This window comes from Ochlerotatus camptorhynchus, unplaced genomic scaffold (genome assembly GCF_037179485.1).
Source record: "Ochlerotatus camptorhynchus isolate MF236.1 unplaced genomic scaffold, CSIRO-AGI_Acam_v1.1 ptg000344l, whole genome shotgun sequence".
Classification (NCBI taxonomy): Eukaryota; Metazoa; Arthropoda; class Insecta; order Diptera; family Culicidae; genus Ochlerotatus; species Ochlerotatus camptorhynchus.
In genome coordinates, this window is record NW_027040832.1 from 1,086,857 (window position 1) to 1,114,804 (window position 27,948).

General features: G+C 39.7%; 1 protein-coding gene across 1 annotated transcript in view; it reads right to left on the reverse strand.

Annotated features, from left to right (window-relative positions):
• Positions 1-27,710, reverse strand: part of svr (Carboxypeptidase D svr) — a 67,123-nt gene extending 39,413 nt beyond the window's left edge. Inside the window, exon 1 of the mRNA XM_065231189.1 lies at positions 26,860-27,710. Coding sequence (XP_065087261.1) covers positions 26,860-27,345 — 486 coding nt within the window. The 5' untranslated portion in view covers positions 27,346-27,710. The remainder of the gene's footprint in view (positions 1-26,859) is intronic.
• Positions 27,711-27,948: the final 238 nt, after the last annotated feature.

Below are 27,948 nucleotides of genomic sequence, written 5' to 3' on the forward strand. Positions count from 1 at the left end.
GCTGTGCCTTCACCGACTGGGCTAACGGAGTATCGTTTGTAACCTTTGAAAAAATAAATAAAAAATAACAATGTATCATCTTCAGTTATTTATGTATAGTATAAATTCTGTGTAATTAGTTAACATAATAAAACAGCATTACATTTTGAGATTCTATTGAATAATACCGGCCTAGATTTGATGGAACATTATTTAAAAAAATAATACTGCATTTTCAATTGAAATACAAATTTTCTTGAAAATTAACCTTTGCGTGTCTGACGTATTTTGATGTCCTAAATGTTAATTTGGCTCTAGTTTTCTCAATTTTTTACCAATTCAAACCAAACACCCTACACATATTCGAGAAATTACCAGAGTTTCATAAGTCACACTTGTTGGTCACGTCGCGGTTCTGTATTTGCACGGATATTCCTTGGGGTCTGTCCAATATGTGTTTATGTATATATGTGACTTTGTAGATCATGCACGACTTATTACTATGTATACCGGAAACTATAGGTTTTCCAAAACGTCCAGGACATCAGTTGATTTGTTCTGCTAGATCAACCAAGACTGCAATAATGTCTGTAGTATCGAAAAATGTCCAATTAGATTCAAAGTGTCTATGTGGATCTATTTCCAAGTAATCCAGATGTTCAAGGTTCTTCAAATCGTCCTGGAGTTCAGATAATTTGATCTACTAGATCAACCGAGATTGGGACAATGTCTTTAGTATCGAAATATTTGCAGACAGATGCACAGTGTCTATGTGGATCATGCATGAACTATTGCCATGTATATTAAGTTCTCCAAATCGTTTTGGAGTTCAGATGATTTATTCTACTAAATCAACCATGACTGGGATAAAGTCTGTAGTATCGAAATACCAACAGATTCATAGTTTCTATATGGAAAATGTTTAATTATTTCCACGTATACCAGACGATCTAGGTTCTCCAAATCGTCCTGTAGTTCAGATGATTTGTTGATGATTTTGAGACTGGGATAATATTGATAGTATCGAAATATCGATTTGGAAATCTTAGAGCATTTGGCATACACGGAAATAGGTTGGCATGATCCACATAGACATTGCAAATTTGTTTGGACATGTTTCAATGCTAAAGATATTGAATAAGTCTTGGGTGATTTAATAAAAAAAAATAATCTGATCTCCAGAATGATTTCAGAACCTAAAACATCTTGTATACGTAGCAATAGGTCAGGCACGATCTACATAGACACTTTGAATCAGTTTGGACATACTTCGATACTACAGATATTATTGCAGTCTTGGTTGATCTAGTAGAACAAATCAACTGATGTCCTGGACGATTTGAAGAACCTAGAATATCCTGTATACATGGCAATTACTCGCATATATACGATTCGTTTATGATTTGTCAACGAAAAATGCTATGTTCATATTGGAAATAAAAAAAAAATATGAAAATGTCGCACATTGGACAGACCTCAGGGAATTTCCTCAGGGTGTTTGGTTTGAACCAGTAAAAAATTGAGAGCCAAATGAACAACAAAATTGATGACAGCTAAATAATCTGGGACGGAAAGGTTACAATGAATTCCGCGATTTTCGCAACATCATTTAATGTTTCCGCGATTTTCGCGACTGAAAGTTCAAATCCGCGACAAATCCGCGAAAATCGCGAAATCCGCGAAATTCGCGAAATCCACGCCTGTTGTAACAGCCCTGTAATTAAATTAAAAAGCATGTTTAGTTCAACAATATAGGATTTGGGTAAACAGTTTTTAGCGTGTCATGCCTTTTTATATTCTTCTTGTTGAAATTCGTAAAAAGTTGCCCAAGCTTTGCTCAACTTAATAGAATACGGCCCGAATGTGCCAAAACCGAAGATGGATCGGGAAACCAACTTGACAAAACTGTATCAACTTCACCCCGACGGGTCCCCGCATCCCGGGCAAGGACCCCAATACCCACAGCTCACCCTTAACCGCACCCCCAAATAAGCAGGGATTTAGATGCCCTGCCCGAAGATCTTTTTTATTTTCATTTCTTTGCAATCCGTTTTATTTTGCTTTACCCTGCACTCAAATACTAAAATAATTTCAAAATATGTTTATTTTGTTCCCATAGCTGTCAAACCAAACAAAAACAAATACGTTTATTTTCAACACGAATATATAGAATAGAATATAGACAGTTACCCTACGAATACAATTGCCACTTTGGCGTTACGGAATGTATGCATACGTTCCATAATGTTTTTTTTTTCATTTCTTGGTAGTGAACTTCTTTCTAGAATACATTACAAAATCACTCATTCATGCGCACTGGGAGAAGCCATCAAGAGCCAAGCTCTCTACGAATACATCACGAAGCTCCAAGTATACTGCTTTGCGCGAGCGCATCACTAAGTTAAAATTTCTGCTGGGCAGGCAGAGTCGATGTACACCCGAGAACGAGCTCCGCAACCCTCACAAAAATGCGGGTTGGCAAGGGCCCAGCTTGGGCATCAAGTATAGCTCCGTGAGAGCAAAATATTTCATCATCAAAATATGCTGGAACTCAGCTTATTGATGACTCTTCATGGAGCTTTCGGCAAGCCTGCTTTGTACATTGCTATCAATGTGCTCGTCGAAGCTCTCTCCATGACCATCCATCAAGTAGACGAAAGAAGTGAAAGCAACTGGTGAATGTCGTCTTCGGTTGTGATCCATCACCGATCTGATCATTCCCGACAAACACGACACTTTTGAAGCAGTTGCTGCTTTGCTTACTTATGTGAGTGTGTTGGTGAGTGAACCCAAAAGCTTCCGTTTAATTTTGCCGTCTTTGTTCGGAACTCACACAGTCGCGCCTGCCGAGACGAACTTGGAATGCGTAGACATTGTTTTCATTTTCTTCTGTCGTTTCGCTTTTTCTCATGATCGTACTGCAGAAGTCTTCACTGTTTTCGTAGTGCTTTTCATCATCAGCAGCGAGTGTAACGTTATCCTTGTGAGCAGCGACCATTACTGGTGATTGTTGTTTGTCATGGCTCTACCTCTCACTGTGTGACAAAACGTTCTGTCAGTGAAAGTCGGCTGATGCGTAGACGAGTGTCACGTTAGTGCCCTGATATTTTGCATCACTGGTTGGAAATGCTTAACATCAAATATTAGAATTAAAGTGGACATTTTATACGATCAATGGGGAGATGAAAGTAAAGAGTTGATCGTTCCGTTATAGTACGGCAGTGTGAAAATTGTATATAGAAAGTAGAAAGCGAACAAAGGACAATTTTGAGGAAGGTACGAATCGGATAGAGCATCTCCTTTACCAAGCTCATGCGTTAATGAGGGATGGTGAGGGGTGTTTCCCCCTGCCACACCTGACAAAAGCGATGATCGCCGATACCTTCCTCAAAATTGTCCTTTGCTCGCTTTCTACTTTGTATATACAATTTTCACACTGCCGTACTATAACGGAACTATCAACTCTAAAATTTAATCTCCTCATCTATCGTATAAAATCGCCACTTTAAGTATGATATTTGACGTTAAGCATCTCCGAATATGTAAATCCAGTGGCGTTTCATTAACTTCAATCTACCTGTGCATCAACTCTCAAAACGTAAACAATATTAACAAAATATTGCTTGCAATTGATAGATATCAAGTAAACTAGGAGATTAAGTGTATTTTTCAACTGGTTCGAGTATGAATATGGCATTATATCTGCTTTTGAAAGTTGGTGCACAGGTAAAAGTGAGGTTACGGGACGCCACTATGTACATCGTTAAATTCATGCATGAAGTAATAACACAATATTAGTTATAAAGTAGATTATTTTACGATTTTTTTTATTGATTCTTCTAGGAACTCCCTGAGGGCTCCTTCCAAAAATCTATTTTAAATTTATTTTTATTCTCCTTAGAATTTCCATACAATTAACCTCAGAAATTCCATAAATTTCTGCTTAGAATAATCTTGGACTCCTCCCGTACTAGTAAAACAAAGGGATAAGCTAGATGAGCATTATCAGTGTTTACGGTGGTTCAAGTAAAATTAAAGCATTTCCGAAAACATAACGCTGCAAAGTCACTTAGCCATTTGGGTGAGATCTTTTCATTTTATCTATTTATATTCCATTTTTATGACTGATTTATCAAATACCCTATATTGACGAATAGAGTTTCCTAATCATTCACCATCCCACTAACACAACTCTTCCCTTCCTGTAATTTCTATGAGGGTAGTATGGGTTCCCTGCACCTTCTTAAGTAGATGTTGCATTAACTTTCCCTTCCTTCCCCTGCGATTGTAAGGATGTGGCCAGGTGTATAATGTGATGCTTGTTTTGTAGATTTTATTTTTGTGTGGGGTAAATCACTAAAAGTGTTTTTTTTTCTGCGTCAACACACGATATTTTCTGCAAAACGTATTAGTTGACCATTATATAGCCACCCACGATTTGTACAATCGCATATGCTATGCTATGCTAATAATCTTGGACTTCTCCCCTGCATTAAATTGGAAATTCAATTCGTATTCTCCTTAGAATTCCCATAGTATTTCCTCAGAATTCTAAAAAAAAAAATCCATCACATAAAAACTTTGAAAGTCTTCTCAGAATTCCTTTGAGATTGAACCCTCAAAATTCGATTCCATTGGGCTTCTTCTCGGAATTTATTTCGAACTCTTTAGAATTCTCTTGGAAGTATCTTCAGAAATCACCCCAGAATTATTTTGGAACTATCCGCAGAGACCATTTTTGGAGTTCATGGGATTTTCATGGAATTTTCAATAGAGCTACCTTAAGCAAAATTTCAGAACTAATTTTGAATTCTTATTAGAATTGGACCTAGAATCTTCATCCAATCATCATAGCATTCTTCCCAGAACTCTCGTTAATATATTATATTGTAATTATTTCCAAAATTGTTTCGGAGCTGAATTTTGCGTCTCTAATAATTTAAACAATAATCAAAAGTGACGCTCGTATGTGTTAAGCCAAGTTTTGCGGTTCACTGGTTACCCTAGTTAAAATTTTCAATTTTTTAACAGGTATGTATATTTTGTTAAAACTACTGTAGACTTTCTTGGTGCCAAGTACTAAGTTTCAACATTTTATTGATATTTTTAAATTTCACTCTATTTTAGTAGTGAAAAACTGACTTTGCTGACTATTTTTAGTGACTGGCTTCAAAATAGTGACCCATTCACTAAAAAGTGACCTGCTACCAACCCTGCATACAAAAAAAAATGTATGGAGAATCCGTTTCGAACGGAATATAGAATAGGCATGACTATCCCACCTTCCCAGGGCATATAGTATCTTTGTTCTTGACACGCAATGTGCAACGCCAGGTTTAAAATGGTCTCAACTGTGGAGGTGCTCATCATAGCACTCTAAGCCCTAATAAAAATAACCATAAAAGAGAGCTTAACGACGTGTTCGGGGTATCATCCAAACCATTTGTGGGATAGTTTACCCATCCGGGATACAGTTCGTTTATGGTATTTGTTTATTAGGGAGGTGACGGTACGCTTTGATCCAAAACTACAAGGATAAAGCAGGATCTTACTTACTTAGACTATATTTTTTCTAGTGAACTTTGAACCTACGATCATTCGGCAGTAAGCGGTCCAACTCTTACTGGCTTATCACACTCACAATCTTTTGAACTTTCCCATATACATACACACCCTTTTCAAGTAAATTACAGTAGGTCTATTGTGGCAAAGCATGACAGAAATGAATCATTCGCAAAACGCTCGCCATTTATCACATTCTATACAGTTAACACATTTATCCCAGAATAGTTGTGCTCATATTATCGCGAAAGCAGCCTGTGCGACTTAAACTTTCCAACATACTTAAGTGTTACTTCGTATACTGTAGCAGTAGGCCGCGTTATGTCAACAGCTGCTCCTCCATTAAAATCCAATTAGCGTCCGAAAGTCAAAAAAGAAAATTGTGGAAATTTCGTTCAAATTGTTACTATTTGCATTTGTCATTCAGAGTGAATCTCCTGGTAACGTGTTGTTCCACTTTACATGCAGCTTCCCAATCGGTGACCGGCGGTGCTTTATTGTATTGTTGTCGCGCTTCAGTAATTTTTCACACACGTACAATCGCCACCGGCTAAACGGTTTTTCGCGGTAGAGCAGTTTTGTGCCGCAGATTGAGTTCGGAATTCAAGTGAAAGTTTACGGGAACCAGAGAACAACAGAATAGATTTGTTTACATCGCTGATTCTGTGGATGATTCAGCGAGAGAGAGAGAGGAAAAATCCAACGACAGCGGACAGAAATGAATAGCGACACTCAGCGCCAGCATTGGGAAGTGGGCAACTCCAGTTCGTGGAAGAGGTGAGGTTTGATTTTTGAAACAGACCTTTTTTCTCTAACATTTAGTAGGTTAGGTAAGTTTTATGGCGGCAGATTGAGGCGCGGTTTATGTTGTAAATGATGAATACCTGTCACTGCGCTGCGCATTATATGCATGAGGTACGAGCGATGAAAGTGAAAGGAAACACGTTTGGATTCTGCTTGTGTGTTTGAAAATTAGATCAGCAGGCAGAGGGCTGTGACTTCAGCATGTATAGGTGATCTTGAAACTTTTTGCTTGACACATCGCCAGAAAAGATAAAGCAACTTTGGATTAGTGAATTATGGAGAGAGCACGCTATGGGACTAAAATATAAATTGCCTCATTAGCGGTTGTGCGCCGTCGTTTCCCATAACATATATCACAAAGTGATTGCAGTTTTGGACGGTTCCATGGAACAAAGAATGAAAGCAAAATCTTAGTAATGCTGATGATGTCACTGGCCGGTGATTGATGGATTGAATAATGAGTTTATTTTTAAACTACGATTCATTCACATGGATAACAACCAAACTTTGATTCTAATTTTTAGGTATTAGGAACACAAGAAACTTAACATTTATTACAAAATAAGAATATCCATTCAAAGTGATTTTATGTTACTTCATACGCGAAGTTAGAATTTTCAGAGTTGGTTGGAAATGCTAACATGAAGCTTTAGTGCGATAATTTCTTAGCTAGAGAATGATCTTTAGAAGAGAGTAGGTGGATAGTTCCGTTAGAGTACGGCAGTATGAAAATTGAATAGAAGTTGAAAATGAGCGAAGGGCCATTAATTCGACAGTTTTTAAAGATAGACGCACATCTTTGCCTAACCCGTACGATGTACGCGGAGACTTGAAGTATGTCTTCAAGTCTACAGGCAAAAATGTGCGTCCCTCTTTTTGCTCATAAACTGACTGCGGCTGTGGAATAGTTCTAGATCATTCTCTAGCTAATAAATTATCACACTAAAGCTTCATGTTAGCATTTCCAACCAAGAATATCCAATTTGCCAATAATATGATGCATTTACATAACACACCCTTATTAAGCCCATGATAACGATAAGCTGGTAAAAGTGAGAGGTGTGTCGTGCCTGTTGAACCTACTTGTTCTCTAGATCAGTGTTTCTCAATCTATGGGTCGCGACCCACCGGAAATCCAGACATTTTTGTCATATCAAGCCGAAAAATGCGTTAGGTCCTAAGTAACATTGACCGATTCTCTTCGTCGACTTTCTCTTTGCATTCCCGCAGTCTTATAAATACATTTCTGTTGTACTTGGTGCAATATGTACTGCCTATAATCGCATATCAGTCCCATATGGATTTTCGCCAATTTTGAGATAACAACGGTATCCACTATCAATTGGCATCTACTTTCATATTATGTGATAAAACTACGGACTTTGATCATGAAAAATGTGAAAACAACATCAAGTCCGTTTGTCCATCAGGCATATCAGTCCCACCCTGAAATTCAATAGTCCATAGTTTAAGTTAAAGTTCTGCTTTTCGAATTGCCATATTTTTCGCTGATATTACAAAATATGCAAGCTTCGTTGCAACTGATTTTAACTTGAAAAAAAAATATCAATAAATTTACTATGATTTTTCAAATATTTACATGGCAATTGCACTTCGTAACTTCGACGTCCACTTTCTCAATGCCTACTTTTTTTTCATATGGGACTGATATGCGATTATAGGCAGTGTAGTTAGAAATGAGGTGTTTATTCGTCAAGAGCAGAATACAGAAATCAATCACTTTCAGTTTGTTGATTTAACGATAGTTCCTCGGGTATGCTTCCAGAGCGACCACATCATGCTTGCTTCGTTGTATGCAACACTCCTCACTTCTTATTTCCAGAATACCAGGTACGACTCTAGTCTGGATGGTATCTGAATCAACCGTTTTGGTCGACTTGTAGTGGGTTCATCTGGAAAGCGAGCTGCGTCCGGCAATTCTTGCATAGCATCCGTTCGACTGGTACCTGCTGTAATTCTGGATCTTCAGGTTCGGATTGAACTTCTTCTTCAAGCTTGATCTCAGCTTCAGAGGAATCATGTTCAGGTTCTGGAACTGGATTCACATTCGGTCCGGGTTCGGATCGCAACGAGTATGCTGAGTGGACATGGTTTTAAAATACCTGGAGCAGTTTGGTCACTCTAATGGTGTTTTATCTGGTTCGCATGAGAACGAATGAGTTTGCATCTACCATGCCAATCGTCTAAGATAACGTTGAAATTGACTTGACCGATGACCTCTATGCTTATTCCTGGAGCCCAGGACCAATGCGCGTGGTGCCGCCCCATGCTTGCGGTTAAATTGATCGTTCAGTCCTTGATTAATTTCAGGAATATTCTGCTGCTGCTGTTGTAGGTGGCTCAAAACTGTTCGCATGTTTCGTCCAAGCATCAACTGAGATGGTGTTTTTTTCTGTTCAGCACACGACTGGGAGTGGAGCTGTAGGCTTGAACAAAAATGTGGAGCGATTCGGAGACGGAGATGTTTTCTGCCTCATTGATCTTGAGCTAGGACCTTTTCAATGTATCCACGAAACGTGCTCCATTTTTCCTACATAATACTGCGAACTGTTCCATTGTGAACTGTGTTCAATCATCGGAAACGATGGTGTTTGGAATTCCAAAACGGGCGAACGATTCAGATTCACTCAGGAACTCGATTACTGCTGCTGTTGTTGGTGAACGAACAATGAACAATAGACTACCACCAGAAAACGTTGACCGTTGACAGGACCAGCAAAATCGATATGGATCCGTTCCCATGGAAATTTTGCAAGTGGTCACGACTGGAGTGGTACACCTGTGTTCAATATAATAGCAGCGCAAGCCGATTTCTATACAAAATGGTCAACTTTGACAAGTTGTAACTTTGTTCTCTTAAGATCAATTGAGCTGAAACATTCCACAGAACTACAAATATGTTAAATTTTACGATTAAAAAATACCAAATTTTTATAAGCACCTACCGGAAAGTGAGACACTAGGTAAAATTGAACGTTTCAGCTCAATTGATCATAAGTTAACAAAGTTACATCATGTCAAAGTTGACCATTTTGTATAGAAATCGGCTTCGGGGGAGACTTCGAATGCGTTTAACATAATCAGCAATATTGTCGTCAATTTCGGCCAGAAAACATGACTGCGAGCTAGAGCTTACATTCTCTCCATTCCTGGATGTTCTCGATGGAGCTGCTTGAGGATACGCTGACGGAAAGCTTCTGGAATCACCAGTCGATTAGACAGCATAATACAACCTTTTACCCCTTCCAAAGCATCGCGGTGGGAAAAGAACGATCGTACATCGGGATTGGTGATTTTGTTGTTGCAAGAGGGCCATCCCTCCTGAATATATTACGACACTTGCTTGAGTATGGGACACTTGAGGGAAGCGCCACGTACCATATTGAATGTCAGAGGCAGCGAACTGACATCTTCTTGTAGCGGAATTTCGATGCCATCTTAGAGCTGAATTGAAGCGATGATAAAATCTTCCTCCGGTCTTGAATGCTTGCTGATCAGACGATATAACACATCGGCATAACCGAATTGAGTCGTGGTCACGTACTGGATGTCAAAATCATAGCAGAGAAGCGTAAAGGCCGGCGCACAATGGATAAGTTTTCTGGTTTTTTGACAGTTAGCCCATGCATTCATTATCTGTCAAAAACTTATGCATTGTGCGCCAGCCTTAAGAGTCCAACGTTGCAGTCGATTGGCGGTGTGGATCGGAATTCCCTTTTTCGATCCAAATATCCTCAGTAGCGGCTGGTGATCAGTTTGCAGTGTGAATTTTCGACCAAATAGCATTCCGGGAAATTTCGTAACTGAAAATACTAGTGCTAGTCCTTCCTTCTCTACTTGTCAGTATCCTTTTTCAGCTTCTTTAAGTGAGCGAGATGCATACGCAATAGCTTTGAATGTTCCATCCGAAAATTTGTGCAGAATGCAAGCTCCGATTTCTGTATGAGATGCATCCGCCGTCACAACGATCTCAAACGATGGATCGTAGTGCGTCAATAATAGATCTGACTGGAGCCCTTCTTTCAACCTTTGAAACGACCTTTGGAAATCATAGACGTCTTTCTTGAGTAGTGCGTCGAGTGGTTTCCGAAGTTGGTGCATTTCTGAGACAAACGGAGGCTGGTAACGTCACTGGGAGGAGGCATCTCCACAATTTCTTCGATCTTGGGACATGTCTAAGGTATTTAATTTGCGGTTGGAATAGATTGCACGTTCCTTCACGGAGAATGACACCGTACTCTTGCAAACGTTGGAAGAGAGCGTTGAGAATTTCGTTTTGTTCTTTCTCGGTTTTGCTGTACACCATCACATCGTCCAGGAACGAGTCGACACCTTTGAGATCCACAATCGTCCTGTCCATCAGTTGCTTCGATTCGTCATCTACTTCCACTTGCAGGTAGGCATCACTGAGATCGATTACACTGAAATACTTACAGCCGTTTAGTTTGCTGAAGATGTCGTCAGAAAGTGGCAGCGTTTAGTTGTTTGGCTGCAGGGCAGCGTTGAGACCAGTTGAATAATCGGCGCAAATTCGGATCTTCTCTCCAGGATTCTTAACTGCAACTATTGGGGCAGCCCATTTCGAAAAATCTACCGGGGTGATGATTCCCAGTCCTTCTCCACTGATGTGAATGGCACGGGCCGCTTTGGTCTGTAAACTGGTCCAGCCCCTGGCTTCAAAAGCAGGTGTGCTTTCGTTTTCCTACAGTGTCCAAGTGCTTGACAGAAAACGTCAATAAATGCTGCTTTGTATCGTTAAATTTCACTTGATTGGTCCGTAAGAACATGATTACATATGGCTGACAATGGGTTGTGCCACAACTTGAACAATTCAATCCACTCCAGGTCGAACAAATTGACATTGTAGCTGAACACACAGTATGTAGCTGTTTCGATGGCCTCTCCAAGCATGACTGTACTTTGGAGTTCGTGGTTTACCAGATGTTGTTTTCGCTGACCCGTGCTAGGTAGTAGTGGAGGCGAACTAAGCGTTTTACTCCACTGCTCTTGAGAGATGATCGTGATGTCCGAAGCTGTATCAAACTGCAGAGTTACTTCGGAGCCATCTTCACAGTCAGAAAGTTCCGGCTGGATTTACTTTCTACTTGATTGATAGCGAATACACCATTGATCTTCCAAGTCTTCTTGCTTGATGGCTTCGGCGTATAACATCCACAGTAGCATTCCTTATGACCGGTTCGACGGCAGTAATTACAAACGTGATCCGAATACGAGCAGCGCTGTCGTAATTTGCCAAGTGATATTCAAAAACCTCTTCATATTCACTTCATTTTTCCATAACAGAGTTATGGAGTTCGGTCACGCAGAAGTCTTCATGAAGCTTTTTTTTTCAAACATAAACTGCAATGTTTCATTTTCCCCAACAACTGGGAGTAAGATGTCCTCATTTTCAGTGTCTGGAAAGAAGTCAATACTACAATACTAGTGGAAATTAATATAAGGACACTTTAAAAACCATGGCTCCTCTCAAATCTAAGAATCTGAGAAATTCTGTATTATGTGTGTTTGGAATAGAGATGGGCGATCAGATCCAGATCCGTTCAAAAGATTCGGATCAACGCGGAGAATGAATGATCCACGGTTCATTTTTTATGAGAACCGACTCAGCGGTTCAGTAGAGTACACTGCTTTTTTTCTCTATGTTCTTGGATCGGAAGGATTGAAAACGAGCTGTCAAAAATGATTCGGATCTCTCTCTCACTCGCTCTTACATGTTACTTTGCTTCTATCCGTCTTCCCACATTTGACAACTCTCGTCAGGTAGCCCAGCGGAAACGTCTATTTTCGTAATCTGTGAGTAACTAATTTGAATCATTGGTCATCAAATTAAATCTTTACAAACAATTATGTATTCTAGGAACTAATTGCATAATGTCTGCTCAAGGAAAAGTTTCGAGTGAAATTTGGTATCATTTCACGAAGGAGGAGGGCAAAGGTAAATGCCGGCACTGTTCTGCTTTGATAGCAACAGCCGGTGGTTCGACCGGAAACCTAAAAAGGCATCTTAGAGGCAAACATCCGACGATTCAGTTTTCGGGACCAGATAGTCCTGCACCACCAGCAAAATATGAAGAGATTTCAAATCCTGCTGCTGTAAGTACAGGCAAACCCAAGGATGATTTGGATAAATCTCCGGAATCAAGTTTGACTCCAGTTTCCGCTCGATCTACCTCTTAAACAACGATGTCGAAATTTGTTGACATCGTCAAGCCAATGTCGGTGCAAAAAAACAGGCTTTTCGACACACAACTGTTGAAAATGATATGTAAGGAATACCACCCGTTTTCAATAGTCGAAGATGATGAGTTTCGTAAATTTGTGAAAATGTTGTGCCCATCATACACGTTGCCAAGCAGAAAGACGTTAACAAACAGCTTACTCCCAACCGTTTACGATGAACTATTGGCTAAAGTTATGAATGATCTGTCGGCTGCTTCGGCTGTTTGTCTAACTTGCGATGGATGGACCAACTCAAACAATGTCGGATTTTATGCTTTAACCGCTCATTTTTTTGGTCAGAATTCACGGCTCCAATCTTACTTGTTGGAGTGTTCCGAGTTCAGTGATAGACATACTGTAGAAAACATTTCTGTTTGGATCACGAATGTCTTGAAAAAGTTTTCAATTCAGAACAAAATTATTGCTTTGGTTATTGATAGTGCCGCTAATATGAAGACAGCTGCATCAAAATTGAACATTATTCATCTGTCATGTTTTGCTCACTCCCTCAATTTGATTGTTCAACGCAGCATTGCAAACTCCATCCAGCTGGTGGTAGACAAATGCAAGTCCATCGTACAGTATTAAAAAAAGCAGTTCTGCGCTGGCTAAGCTTCACGAGATGCATGGAAAACTTGGCATGAAAGAGCTGAAACTAAAGCAAGACGTTGCCACTAGATGGAATTCCACTTACGATGTGTTGCAACGGCTTGTTATTAACAAAGAAGCTGTTGTATCAACCTTGGCATTGCTGGAATCGAAGCTTCGTTTGGAAACACGTGAGTGGGATTTAATTGAAAGAGCTGTCAAGATTTTGGAGATTTTTTACGCCGTTACGGAGGAAATTTCAGCTGAGAAAAATGTTTCACTGTCGAAAACTGCAGTCGTAGTCCGAATCATGAGCCAACAAGTAAAACAAAATTTGGAAAAAGAGTCATCATCACCAGCGATAGTGAGGAAGTTGGGATGGATTAGCCAAGCGGTTTGGTGGCCGGGAAACCAACGAGTTGGTGGGCCTGGCAGTTTTATTGGACCCTAGATTCAAGAAGCAAGGATTCAGCAAAGATTCGAACTATAATGAGGCGTATCAATCATTAATTGAGAAGATTGGACAAGCTGATCCTGGCAATTCAGATCAGCAGCACGTGCATATTAAAGGATACAACGAGAAACTATGTCGATCCATAGTTTGGGAGGAATTTGATGCAAAAGTCAATGAATTACAAAGCACCAAGAATCCGTCTGCATCGGCAATCGCCGAAATCGACAAATATTTGGCAGAACCCTACCTTGCCAGAACCAAGGATCCCCTGGAGTGGTGGGAGGCAAGAAAATTGCTTTATCCAAGGCTGTATGGTGTAATGCAAGAACGGCTTTGTATTCCGGCGACGTCTGTTCCTTGCGAACGAATTTTCTCAAAAGTTGGACAGATTTGTTCCGACAGAAGAAGCCGGCTTCCTCCGAAGAACATTTCCAAAATTTTGTTCATCAACCATAATTACTAACGGATGCGTTTGTAGATGCGAATTATTAGAGAAATAATAAATGAATAATTGATGACAATAAGTTGTAAATGAATTTTCGGGGCTCAAGGTAGAATCTCCGAATAAATTTAAAATGCACTAGGTGTAAGTGATCCGATGATCCGATCAACTGATCCGGATCACCTTTGTGAATGATCTGGTTCTGAACCGTTCACCTAATTGATCCGGTTTGCCCATCTCTAGTTTGGAAGCCACATTATCATGCTACAATATGAACCTAAGAAAGAATCAATTGCATCATGTACGTAGGAGAAATAAATGGAAATGTTATTTTCTCCTTTGGAAATAAATATAAGGACGGCATACAAAAATATAATTGGTCATTTTTGAAACATAATTTAGTATGTCAACAATTATTGTGGCACCAAAATGAGTTATAGTTCAAATAATCTTAAAAAATAAAAACTTCATTTCTGAAAAGTTACTATACAAGCAGATCCAATCGCTAGAAGTTCTCGAACATCACAAAAGTCATTGGTGGATCAGCAATTATCAAATATGAGATACATACATTTAGGGGTTTCCGAGTTAGCTTCTGTGTACCCATGTCAGTTAAAATCAATTATCAAATAACTTCGGCCGGCTGGATTGCCGCTAAACATTGCAAAAATCAAGTTCATTAATTGTGTTTTTGGTTATTGGCTATTTTGGTGCCCCAATAAGTATAGACAACCATACTCATGATTGGAAAATAACCCATGTACGAATTAGTCAATTTGGAATCATGTTTAAACATGTCTAAGCTTATTGTGGCATCGAAATAACCAATAACTTAGTTCAAATAATCATTGAACATGACTCCAACCGACAAAACTTATAAAACATTCGAATTTAATCGACATGGATACACAGAAAGTAGTTCGCAAAACGCCTAAATGTCCCAAGTAACCAAAAATTCTATATTCAACGATAAAACTCACTTCCAAGTTCCACAAAGTTCAAATAAAGTTTCGACAGAACTTTCAAGCTCCATAAAATTCAAATAAAGTTCCGACGGAACTTTCTTCCCAAGCAACCGGATCTTTCGCACTCAACGATAAAGCCCACTTTCAAGTTCCATAAAGTGCATATAAAGTTCCAACACAACATTCTGGCTGCTTTAAAAGCTATAGAAAGCACACGAGGAACTTCAGGCTACAAAAAGTTCCGATGCGTACTCCTAGCAACTTGAAGTTCAGAAAAAGTTCCAAAAAGCATCCCTAAGCACTTCTTAGGCACTTCAGGCAAGGCTGAAAACATTACCACTGCAAAGTTCCAAACAAGTTCTCAGCGGAACTTCTTAGCAACTTTAAAGTTTCTAAAATGGTCCGTCATAGCCCACATGAAGCAATCCACACAAATCTTTATTAGTAACAACATTTAATGTTCGTAAATATGAAATCATCAGTGGCTCAAATAAATCATAATTCTTATATTTATGCAGTGCATCAACATTCTATCAAAAAAAAAATAAAGAGCAATTTCCTGGATTCGACCCGTGTATTCGGCATGAGATCTACGAACGCTAACCACTGCGCCACAAGTGTGTTGGAATACCATGTGGGCAAACACCAATTTAAAATTCATCAAGGTGTTGCGTTTCATATTCAAGTCAGTCAGCTGGCAGTAGGCGGGGCAACAGCTCACTTTAATATATCTCAGATGACGTAGCGGTTCGTACTGGCAGAGCTGGTAGCGATCACTTCTGTCAGAAATAGTGATTTTAGTGACCATGTTGAATAAATAAGTGACCAAATATTGATTTAAATTTGTAAAAATAGTGACTAAAAAAACCTTAGGAAGGCGCATCAAATAAATGTTTGATGTTTTAGACTCATTCAATTATTATCTCATAAACACTTATGTACGCTATGAACATTTAAAGCGAAAGATTCAATAGAAAGTTTATAACCAAACCCACGGTATTAGTCACGGTGTCTACTAACTTCAAAAATCTGGAAAGCTGGGAATCCTCAGGATTTTTTTTCCTTAAAATACCTGGAAGTCTCAAAGAATTTGATTTTTTTTACTAAGGATATTTTAAAGAAAATAATGAATTCTCCTTATTTTCATTCACACTTTGAACTTTAAAGATTCGCAATGGATTAATAAAGAAATAAACTTGAAAAATAAATATTTTTTTTTTGGTTTTCGGAAGACCACTGTCCGTCTGTGAAGTTTCCGAAGTTTTTCTAAATTTATGGAACTTTTGTGCTCCAGCAATTTTCATGGAATTAGAACGAAATAATTAATATAATTTTATAATTTTCACTGAAGTTCTCCAGATTTTTTTTTAAGTTCATAAAACTTCCCTTTAATTATCGACACTATTCTAAAACTTCATCAACGCAACTTTACTGAAATCAATTTATTTGCCATGAAGTTTCAAAAATGTCCCTTAACTATTATAACCATTATTAACACTCACTTTTTCCTGAATTTATATATGCTTACCTGAAGTTTTCTAAATTTGTTTAATAATCTAGCAAATTTTCTAATATATATATTCATAACTCCTTGACATTTTAGGATCAAATAAAGAAATCTTGGAAGACCCTATGACTCCTTGTAAGTCTCTGCAAATTTGCTTAAGGTAATGGGAAGGCTCTTATTTTTATTGGACTTCTGTGAAGTTTCTGAAGTTTACATAAATTCTATGAAGGTCTCTGTACTTCCCTTAAATTCACGGAACATCTTAAGGATTCTCTATTTGTTTTTCAGCACTATCTTTAATTTATCTAAATTTACGATTACATATTTTTAATCAATCTAGCTTTTCTGAGGTGCATAGAACTTTTTAAAAATTTGCACCTTATCCCTCAAGTTTTCTAAATTTCTAAAGTTAGCTTGACACCTATGAAGTTCTCTGATATTCTAGGAACGTCATAAAAGTTCCTGTAAAGTTTCGGACGCTAAAAGAACCTTTGAGGTTCATACAGCTTCCAGTAAGCTTCCCATATTTTCAGCGTGTTAACTTCCCTTATGTTCCTGCAGTTTGTTTATAAAGCTTCACTGAAATTCTCAGCATTTCCTTTCATTCCTCATAACTTCTCCAAAGTTCCTACAATTGTAGTAAAGTTAATGCGACTGCATTGAAGATCATTTATTTGTTTACTTAATTCTGGAACTTTGAATATTTTAAATATCTTGAACTTGTACATGGAACACGAAAATTCAAGACATTGAATATTTTTAGACCTTGGACTTACTTACTTGGAAAACTAAGGTAATTTTATTCAGAAAAATGAGTAGACATGCTGTACATAGAGAAAGACGATTAAACGTTACAACGCAAAGAATAATCAATCGAGAAATAAATTCACGCTAAAAAAGTTGAAAATAGTGACGTATTACAAGAAAAAGTGCCTTTAGTGACTTGAGCTTAAAAAAGAGACTTTTTAGTGACTGACTTGAAAAAAGTGGCCAAGTCACTAAAAAGTGACTCGCTACCAGCCCTGTGATGGGGCTCTCACGCAGAAGGACTAGGTTTAATCGTTTAAACACCTTCAATTTTACTACTAATGCTGATAAATCAATACACATTAATACCTGCTTTTATAAATAACTTTCATAAAGACCTGACTTTAGAATTAACTTTCAAAAAAGTGCGAACTAAATATCGCTGATCATCAATTTTTTTATAATGCGTTTTTTAGGCTCATTTGCTGTAGCTTTGCGGAGCCGATATTCAGAGTTTGGATTACAAACTTACTTAAAACTAACGTTAGTAAAGCGGGGGCCGATTACTCGCGGCTATCTCGAGGTTAGGGGTAACAATTGTAACAATTGGATGTCAGGGAAGGGATTGAGAACACAGGGTTTGGAGAGCAATGTGCTCTTGATCTCGAACTAAGCGACATACTGATGACAAACATGGGGGTACACCGATGGGGAGCTAACAACTTGGGAGAGCACAAGATTTTTTTTTCCTTGATTTGTTTTCCGTCGATCTTGTTTTCCGTGCTGAGCACCAATGCTACCGACGCCAGGGAGGCATCTCCCACACCTGAACCCTACCTATCGACCCATCAACTCATGAACCGGGGACCAACGGCTTTACTTCCCTTCCGAAGGAAGGCGTGATCAGAGATGTGCCTCAGAACATCCCGGTGGCGCCGACTGGGATTGAACCCAGGCCTGCTGTCTAACGAGTAGTGATTGGACATGAGCCACGTATAAAGTCACGGCTCATGTCCAATCCTTTGAATCACGGCTTGTTCGACACATGTGGGAGAATAGAATGTAACCATCTTCCTAGATAGCTCTCATTCCATTTTTGTTGCCAGTTGGTGAGGACTTGCTGACGGGTAATTGAGAAAAACTCCGCAAAGGCGATTTGTTGATCAAAAATATCGCCTTCCATAGACCTTAGGCTAGCGAGTCCGCTTTCTCATTACCCGGAATTGAGCAATGAGATGGGACCCAAACTTAGGTGATAGGTGATAGTACAGGAGCAGTTAGATAAAGTACTCAATTTAGCTCGGATTTCGGTCAGGAAATACGTGGAGTGCTTCATCGACCTCATTGAACGAATAGCCTCCAATGAGCGTCGCCTTAACCTCAATCTACCTGTGCATCAACTCTCAAAACATAAACAATTATCAAAATATTGCTTGCAATGGATAGATATCGAGTTTACTAGAAGATTAAGTGTATTTTTCAACCGAACCGAGTATGAATATGGCATTAAAACTGTTTTTAAAAGTTGGTGCACAGGTAAAAAGTGAGGTTAAGGTGAAATAATGGTCAGAGGGTAGCGAGGCAATTCGCTCCACTGCGTAAAATATAGCTGCTAGTTCTGCAACATATACGGAGCATGGTTTCTGCAGTTTATAGGAGGCGCTATGAAATTAGTTGAATACTCCAAATCCAGTGGAAGCGTTTATAGTTGACCCATCTGTGAAAAAACTCCTATTGTAACTGACATGGTGGTACTTGTTTGCAAAAATTAAGGGAACAACCATCGACCGATGGTGATCTGGTATTCCACGGATTTCTTGCCACATGGTCAGATCAAAATTTACAGAGGAACTATAAAAGTCTTGGAGGCATTGAATGAAGAAGGGCCTATCTCCAGCGTTATGTACTCGTAATAGAGACTCATGAATCTTGTTTGAGGATTTCTGTCGAGCAGCTTCTCAAAGGTTTCTATTACCAACGGGATCATTACTTCACAGCGGATAAGACACCGTAAGGACAGTTCCGCTAAACGATCTGTCAGTGGGATAACACCCGCGAGTACTTCGAGGCTCATCGTATGCGTCGAGTGCATACAGCCAAGCGCGATTCGGAGGCAACGGTAACATCATCTGCATGCTGCCTTAGCGAGCAATTTTCATCAAGACAACCATCAATGTCTTTTACATAAAAATTATAAAGAAGGGGGCTTAAACATGAGCCCTGCGGGAGACTCATGTAGCTAATTCTTGAAGTTGTCGACTTTCCATGAGAAAAGCTCATATATTTCTCAGACAACAAGTTGCTCAAATAGTTGTTCATAATTGGTGAAAGCCCACTATCCGAAAGGACATCGATACAAACAGAATCAAAAGCCCCCTTAATGTCCAAGAAAACTGAACCCATTTGCTGTTTTTGCGCATAGGCCAGTTGAATTTCAGTTGAAAGCAACGCAAGACAGTCGCTCGTTCCTTTGCCTCTCCGAAATCCAAATTGCGTATCTGAAAGTAAACCATTCGACTCGACCCATTTATCTAGACGAAAAAGGATCATTTTCTCCAACAATTTCCGTATACAGGACAGCAGCGCGATGGGACGGTACTTGCCTCCAGTCATCCGAAACAATGTTGTGCTCTAGAAATTGATTGAATAAGTTCAACAAGCGCCTTTTCGCGATGTCTGGGAGATTTTTAAGCAAGTTGAACTTGAATCTATCCATTCCTGAAGCTGAGTTGTTACATGACACAAGAGCAAGTGAGATTCCACCATCGAAAACGGAGAATCTATTTCGTTATTACCCGAAGGACGATCACGAACGTTGGTTTGAACCGGTACCGAATCCGGGCCAACTTTCCGCGCGAAGCTGAATATCCAACTGTCTGAGTACTCCTTGCCTTCGTTGACCGGTGATGACGCGTTGCGCATTCTCCTGCCGACATTCCAGAGCGTTCTCATGGAAATCTCTCGTCACAAACCATCGACGAATCGACGCCAGTAACCGCGTTTTTAGCTTTAATCAAGCCTTTGAACGTTTTCTCGAGGTCGGTGTACCGCTCCAAATCCTTGACCTTACCGTGTTTGCGGAAGCGTTTATACGCTGCAGACTTCTCGCTGTTCGCGTCGGTGAAATCCTTATCCCACCACGGGGTGGGAGGTCGCTTGCGAACGGAAACACCCGGAACACGTTTCGTCTGTGCTCGCAGCGTACAATCGATGATAAGACGCGCGAGAAAGGAGTACTCGTCCAGTGGAGGAAGTGTTTCAACCGATTGACTGGCATCAAGAACCGCGGTCGCGAATTTTCGCCAGTCAATGTTTTTCGTAAGATCGTACGCGATGTTAACCGAGCGAGTAGAAGATGAACCATTGATTGGCAAATGATCACTACCGTAGGGATCTTGGATTACTTTCCACGAGCAATCCAACGATAGTGAACTTGAACAAAGTGAGAGGTCTAATCTGCTTACTTTTGCTGAAGGTTTGGTTACTCGTGTTGCTTCCCCGGTGTTCAGAATTGTCATTTTGAAGATGTCGCACATGTCGTATATCAAGGTTGAGCGGTTGTCGTCGTACAGTTCCCCCCAGCCTGTACCGTGAGAGTTAAAATCTCTCAAGATCAACCGTGGCTCCGGCAAAGTCAAGAAACTCTGACGAGAAATCGCAGTTCTCGGTGGAAGATATACTGAGGCAATACTGAGGCATTTACCTCGAATGTTAACCTGACATGCAACAACTTCAATGCCTGTCACCGAAGGCAGACACCAACTTTCAAAACCAGATTTAATACCATATTCACACTCGAATCGGTTGAAAAGTACAATTAATTTTCAAGTTTACTCGATATCAATCCATTGCAAGTAATATTTTGATAATTGTTTATGTTTTGAGAGTTGGTGCACACGGAGATTGAGGTTAAGGAAACGCCACTGATAATACTTAAAAAATAAATAAGAGTGTTCCAAGGATATTATGAGGAGCATTTCAAAGTATTAATTTGAATTCTGAGCAGAACTAAAATTGAATTCCTCTGGATATTCTATGGGAATTAAAGGATAATTCCAACCGGTGAAAAATTATAAAGAAGGGGGCTTAAACATGAGCCCTGCGGGAGACTCATGTAGCTAATTCTTGAAGTTGTTGACTTTCCATGAGAAAAGCTCATATATTTCTCAGACAACAAGTTGCTCAAATAGTTGTTCATAATTGGTGAAAGCCCACTATCCGAAAGGACATCGATACAAACAGAATCAAAAGCCCCCTTAATGTCCAAGAAAACTGAACCCATTTGCTGTTTTTGCGCATAGGCCAGTTGAATTTCAGTTGAAAGCAACGCAAGACAGTCGCTCGTTCCTTTGCCTCTCCGAAATCCAAATTGCGTATCTGAAAGTAAACCATTCGACTCGACCCATTTATCTAGACGAAAAAGGATCATTTTCTCCAACAATTTCCGTATACAGGACAGCAGCGCGATGGGACGGTACTTGCCTCCAGTCATCCGAAACAATGTTGTGCTCTAGAAATTGATTGAATAAGTTCAACAAGCGCCTTTTCGCGATGTCTGGGAGATTTTTAAGCAAGTTGAACTTGAATCTATCCATTCCTGAAGCTGAGTTGTTACATGACACAAGAGCAAGTGAGATTCCACCATCGAAAACGGAGAATCTATTTCGTTATTACCCGAAGGACGATCACGAACGTTGGTTTGAACCGGTACCGAATCCGGGCCAACTTTCCGCGCGAAGCTGAATATCCAACTGTCTGAGTACTCCTTGCCTTCGTTGACCGGTGATGACGCGTTGCGCATTCTCCTGCCGACATTCCAGAGCGTTCTCATGGAAATCTCTCGTCACAAACCATCGACGAATCGACGCCAGTAACCGCGTTTTTAGCTTTAATCAAGCCTTTGAACGTTTTCTCGAGGTCGGTGTACCGCTCCAAATCCTTGACCTTACCGTGTTTGCGGAAGCGTTTATACGCTGCAGACTTCTCGCTGTTCGCGTCGGTGAAATCCTTATCCCACCACGGGGTGGGAGGTCGCTTGCGAACGGAAACACCCGGAACACGTTTCGTCTGTGCTCGCAGCGTACAATCGATGATAAGACGCGCGAGAAAGGAGTACTCGTCCAGTGGAGGAAGTGTTTCAACCGATTGACTGGCATCAAGAACCGCGGTCGCGAATTTTCGCCAGTCAATGTTTTTCGTAAGATCGTACGCGATGTTAACCGAGCGAGTAGAAGATGAACCATTGATTGGCAAATGATCACTACCGTAGGGATCTTGGATTACTTTCCACGAGCAATCCAACGATAGTGAACTTGAACAAAGTGAGAGGTCTAATCTGCTTACTTTTGCTGAAGGTTTGGTTACTCGTGTTGCTTCCCCGGTTTTCAGAATTGTCATTTTGAAGATGTCGCACATGTCGTATATCAAGGTTGAGCGGTTGTCGTCGTACAGTTCCCCCCAGCCTGTACCGTGAGAGTTAAAATCTCTCAAGATCAACCGTGGCTCCGGCAAAGTCAAGAAACTCTGACGAGAAATCGCAGTTCTCGGTGGAAGATATACTGAGGCAATACTGAGGCATTTACCTCGAATGTTAACCTGACATGCAACAACTTCAATGCCTGTCACCGAAGGCAGACACCAACTTTCAAAACCAGATTTAATACCATATTCACACTCGAATCGGTTGAAAAGTACAATTAATTTTCAAGTTTACTCGATATCAATCCATTGCAAGTAATATTTTGATAATTGTTTATGTTTTGAGAGTTGGTGCACACGGAGATTGAGGTTAAGGAAACGCCACTGATAATACTTAAAAAATAAATAAGAGTGTTCCAAGGATATTATGAGGAGCATTTCAAAGTATTAATTTGAATTCTGAGCAGAACTAAAATTGAATTCCTCTGGATATTCTATGGGAATTAAAGGATAATTCCAACCGGTGGAAACTAACGAATTTAATTTGGCTTACACGTGACTAGCCTATTGGTACACTAGTACATCGATTAAAGTACCCCATTTTAGTCGAAATTCTAGTACTACACTATGTTTGTTTTGATCTAAGAGAAGAGGTGACAATACGAGGGCAAAAATGAACCACTTTTCTGTCAAACGTGAACCAGCTCCTGATTGGCCGATTTCATGTGCGTAAGATAGAGATAGAGGTAGATAAAGATAGAGATATAAATAAAAGAGGAAGAAGTCAATTGTCACCTCTTCCTCTTAGGTTTTGATTCGCTATGAAAGTTTGACAGATAAAATTAGGGGTTCGTGGATTTTGCTATATTTTGAAGGGTGCATCGATTAGCTTGGGACCGAAGAGAGTACCAGAGCTGAGCCAAAAAGTTGAGCACGTTTCTGCGCGACCTTTTGGTCTTAGAGTTACCTCTATGATAATCCTAAGTGCATACAGAGGAAAATTCCAAGTGATTTTTCAGGATTATTTTTCGGGGAATTGCTAGAATTAGTAATCTATGAATACATTGCAGAGTGCATTCAGAGAGTGTTCTGCAAAAGATTTTAGGAGTATCATGGAAGACATTATACGAGAATTTTTTTTTTCCATAAAAATCGAGATCCTGGACACAAAAAAAATGAAATTCTGAGGCTTAGATTTTTTTAAGATTTCATGCTTAGAAAATTATATGATACTGGATTTAGAAAAATCTTCATGGTTTAGGGTGTTTTATTTAAAGTTAAATATTCCTGACACGGAGGTAGGATTAAGGAGAAGACTACGGAACGTGAGAAGTTTTCATGTTCAAAAACTAGCATAAATCTAGATAGAGCTGGAATTAGGGCGTAACAGCCTTTGTAAACAATGACTTCTCTCGATGATTTCTAGGAACTCTTGGCACGCCCAGGCAAACCAATATAACCATCGGATAGGGGACGTCTTGCCCTACCCGATGGTGCTGTTGATTTACGTTGGCGAGTCTTCACTTTCTAGAAATCATCGAAAGAAGTCATTGTTTACAAAAGCTGTTCCGCCCTAATTCCAGGTCTATCTAGAAATATCTACAAAAGCAATTACGCCCAAATCTCAAATCACTCCGGATATTTGAAATGCCGATGTTTGAAATTTATGGTTGCGAACTTGAAATTCTAGATAGAGCTGGAATTAGGGCGAAACAGCTTTTGTAAATAATGACTTCTCTCGATGATCTCTAGAAAGCCAATGCCCGCTCACTCAAATTAACGTCACCATCTGGTAGGGAAAGACATCCCCTTCCCGTTGGTTATGTTGGTTTGCGTGGGCGTGCCTTGAGTTTCGAGAAATCATCGATTGAAGTCATTGTTACGCCCTAGTTCCAGCTCTATCAAGAATTAATCAAATGGCTGAGATTTTATTCTTCTAATTTTGGGACAGGGCTGGCAAATGTGATTTTCAATGAAAGATCTCACACGATATTTACAGAGATACTTCTGTCACTATCACCGCATGAGAAAACGATGATGAGAGATTTACTTCCTTTACTTACTTCGATTTGTTTTGTCATGACAGAACGTGACAGTGTTGTTAACATCACAATTACTAGCACATTTATTGATATTATTGTTACTTGTACCGCGGAAATCTTAAAATTTACCATCAACCGTAACTATAGAGTATTTCCAGGTGAAACCTGCCAGAAAAATCTCTTTCCGATTGTTTTCAGTATTGGAAATTATGATTTTTCCACAGATCACGAAACCATTTTGACTCGAATAATTTTTGAAAAGGGCGTATGTGTTTCACACATGAATAATAAATAAAAATATAGTAGAAGAAATAGATGTAATGTCGGCCTATATGCCCCAAATTTGGGCCCATACATAAATTCAGCAATCGACTAAATTTTCAATAGCGACCAAACATATCCATCAGTACCGTCCCAATGACGCGTTCATCTAGATAAAATTGATAAATATCAAATGTTTAGCGATGGACCCAATCTTAGATCCATAAGCCAACATTAGAGCCATTTCCCCTATGTGATTTTTTTCATTTCTTTTCTGCGATGACTTTCTGTCATAAGACAATTTATAAAAGTTAATCCAAGATAGAGCACTTTAAAAAAAAGGTTCCTGGAAGAAAAAACTTCACTTTTCATGATTTTTTCAAATTTGATGAATTCGAATGAATAAGACTATTACAACAATTGAATATAATTCTTTAAGTTATAACAAATAAAAATGATCTTGGTGACCAACATCCCAAACGTAGCCGTTTTTAAACATATTATAAAAATGATGTTTAGAAAATTGGCATTTTCTCGAAGATAAGCCCTTTCTATACGTATCTCGTGATTCTCCATCTGAACCGCTGTACAATGCCAAAGATGTGCATACAATTTCCTACAGGTCATCTTTTGACACCAAGAAGATTAGGCAAAATTGTAAACGAGTGAAAGATTGAATTAATAAATTGTTTTAGACATCTCGAATTTGATCAAGACCAACAATTGAAATGGCCTCAACTCCATTTTGTATACAAACCTTGTAAGGCCATTTTCTTGCGAACCGAAGCCTACATTCGCAAACCTAAACCACAATCGTGTAGAGGAGAATTTCCCCTACCTGTTCATTATGTTGGTTTCCCTTGGCGGACTTCGGACTAATCTTGGAATTAAAAAAAAAAGTTTAAACCGTGAACTATATTTAAAAAAAATATGACTGACCAACTTGGCCTGTTGGTCTAATGGATGCTTGCCTTTGGCACAGTTTTTGGTGACCTCAATACCATTCGAAAGAGAAGTGAGGAGCAGAGGGTTATAAAGTTGCATGTTTGTAACTGAACTTTCAAAGTTGAATCTTCAATTTACGATGCTGCATGTCGTATATTTCGAATGTTTGAAATGTGAATCGAAGCTTTGTTGATTCGGGAATTACACTTCCTAATCTATTTGGAAATTTTGATTTAATGATAAAACGTAAAACATAAATAATCTCGTAGTCCTACCTCAATAATGGGTCGTGTCTCGGACACAATCGCTAGCTTTACCAGTAATGAGTTCGGGTTCCAGTATTTTTTAAATACCCCTTCAAATATGTACCCCTGCAATTGCTTATGACATCGTTATGCATTAATTTCTCGTATTCTTTCGGATAAAGCAGCATCCTCGTCGAGACTGCAACGCTAGAGGACTCGATCAAGGAATTTCCGATCGTGAGATTAATATAAACAACAGGCAGTACCTTTACCACATGAAATCAACGCCTAACACGTAATGTATCAAGGTGTTTGATGCACATCCAATAAATCGAGCTGTGAGGAAGACATCCAATCTGCCTACAAACAACCCGACCGATTAGATCAATTAGTTACAATGTTCTTCGACACCTACGCTCTGTTTGCCCCCCATAAAGAGTATCACATACATTCATTCCACCCGACTCCCCACGCACATCACTTCGCTTTGTCAATCAAATTGAGTCCATGACGTCAGCGATTCGTGTGAACCACAACAGCACTAGGACCAGCAGCTTTGACACAGCACAGTGACGTTAACGTTATGTATACGGCAACTTTGGAAAACACATTCAATATGGTTCCACGAAAATGGCTTACCTTGGACCGCTGGAAGCCATCCGGATTCATGCTTGGCATCAGGAAGATGGCGGTACTGTTGACCAGCGCCCCAATCTCTGGATCCTGTTCGTAATTGTTGACCAAATACTGCGTCAAGTAGATCAGCAGCTCACGACCGACAGTTTCGTCACCGTGCATGTTGGCCACGTACTTAAACATTGGCATCAGCAGTGGCCTCGGTCGATCGATATTTGGTCTGATTTCCACGGCCAACAGCGGGCGGTTCTCCAGTGAAGATCCGACTATGTGCACTTTCACCATGGATGGATGGTTCTTCTGGAGCCGTGCCAGCAGATCCTGCAGCTCATCGTTGGACTCATAGTGCGGATTCTGGAGAAAACTTTCGTTCTCGATTATGGCCCCAGCGGGGGACGAACCTTTCTGCAGCGTGAAGCCATTAGCGAGAAATACGAAACAGTTAAGGACAATCACTAGCACTGCGGATAATTTCCTATTCTGAACCATTATCCAGCTTCTTCTGTCGGCTGTCTTCCGCTCTCCGGAGGAACGAGCAGCACAAATTTCACAATATGGAATCAAGATTTTCTTTCTCTTCCTGGTAGTAAGCACTTTTCTCACACTAGCACACAGCAGCTACGAAATTTCACTTCCAACTTCGACTAATCAGCCGAAAATCGGTTTTCTTTTTCTGGGAGCAGCGGGTCGTCTGCCACCCACGCAGGGGGGGTTGGAAAATTATTTTCCTGATTCTTCAGTTTGCGTACAGGGAAAATCCACAACAGGCGACGGACGACTACGACGTGTGCTTCTCAGACGGAGGAAAATTCGCATTTACATTACGATTCACTCCACCACAACCTGCGACGCGACGACTATACGGACGAAGGACTTTTCTGGAAGGTGAACGGAGAGCTGTCAAAAGAAGTGAAACGCGAGCAACATGAGAGAGATTCATCGACATGGGAAATATATCCGGAGATTTATGAGATTTGGGCGTAATTGCTTTTGTAAACAAAGCCGTCAATTGCAAAATTCTCTTGAATTAAAGCTCAATCTCAAAAACAAACTATACCAAATTATAGAGGAATCATTCCTCTACCTCAAAAC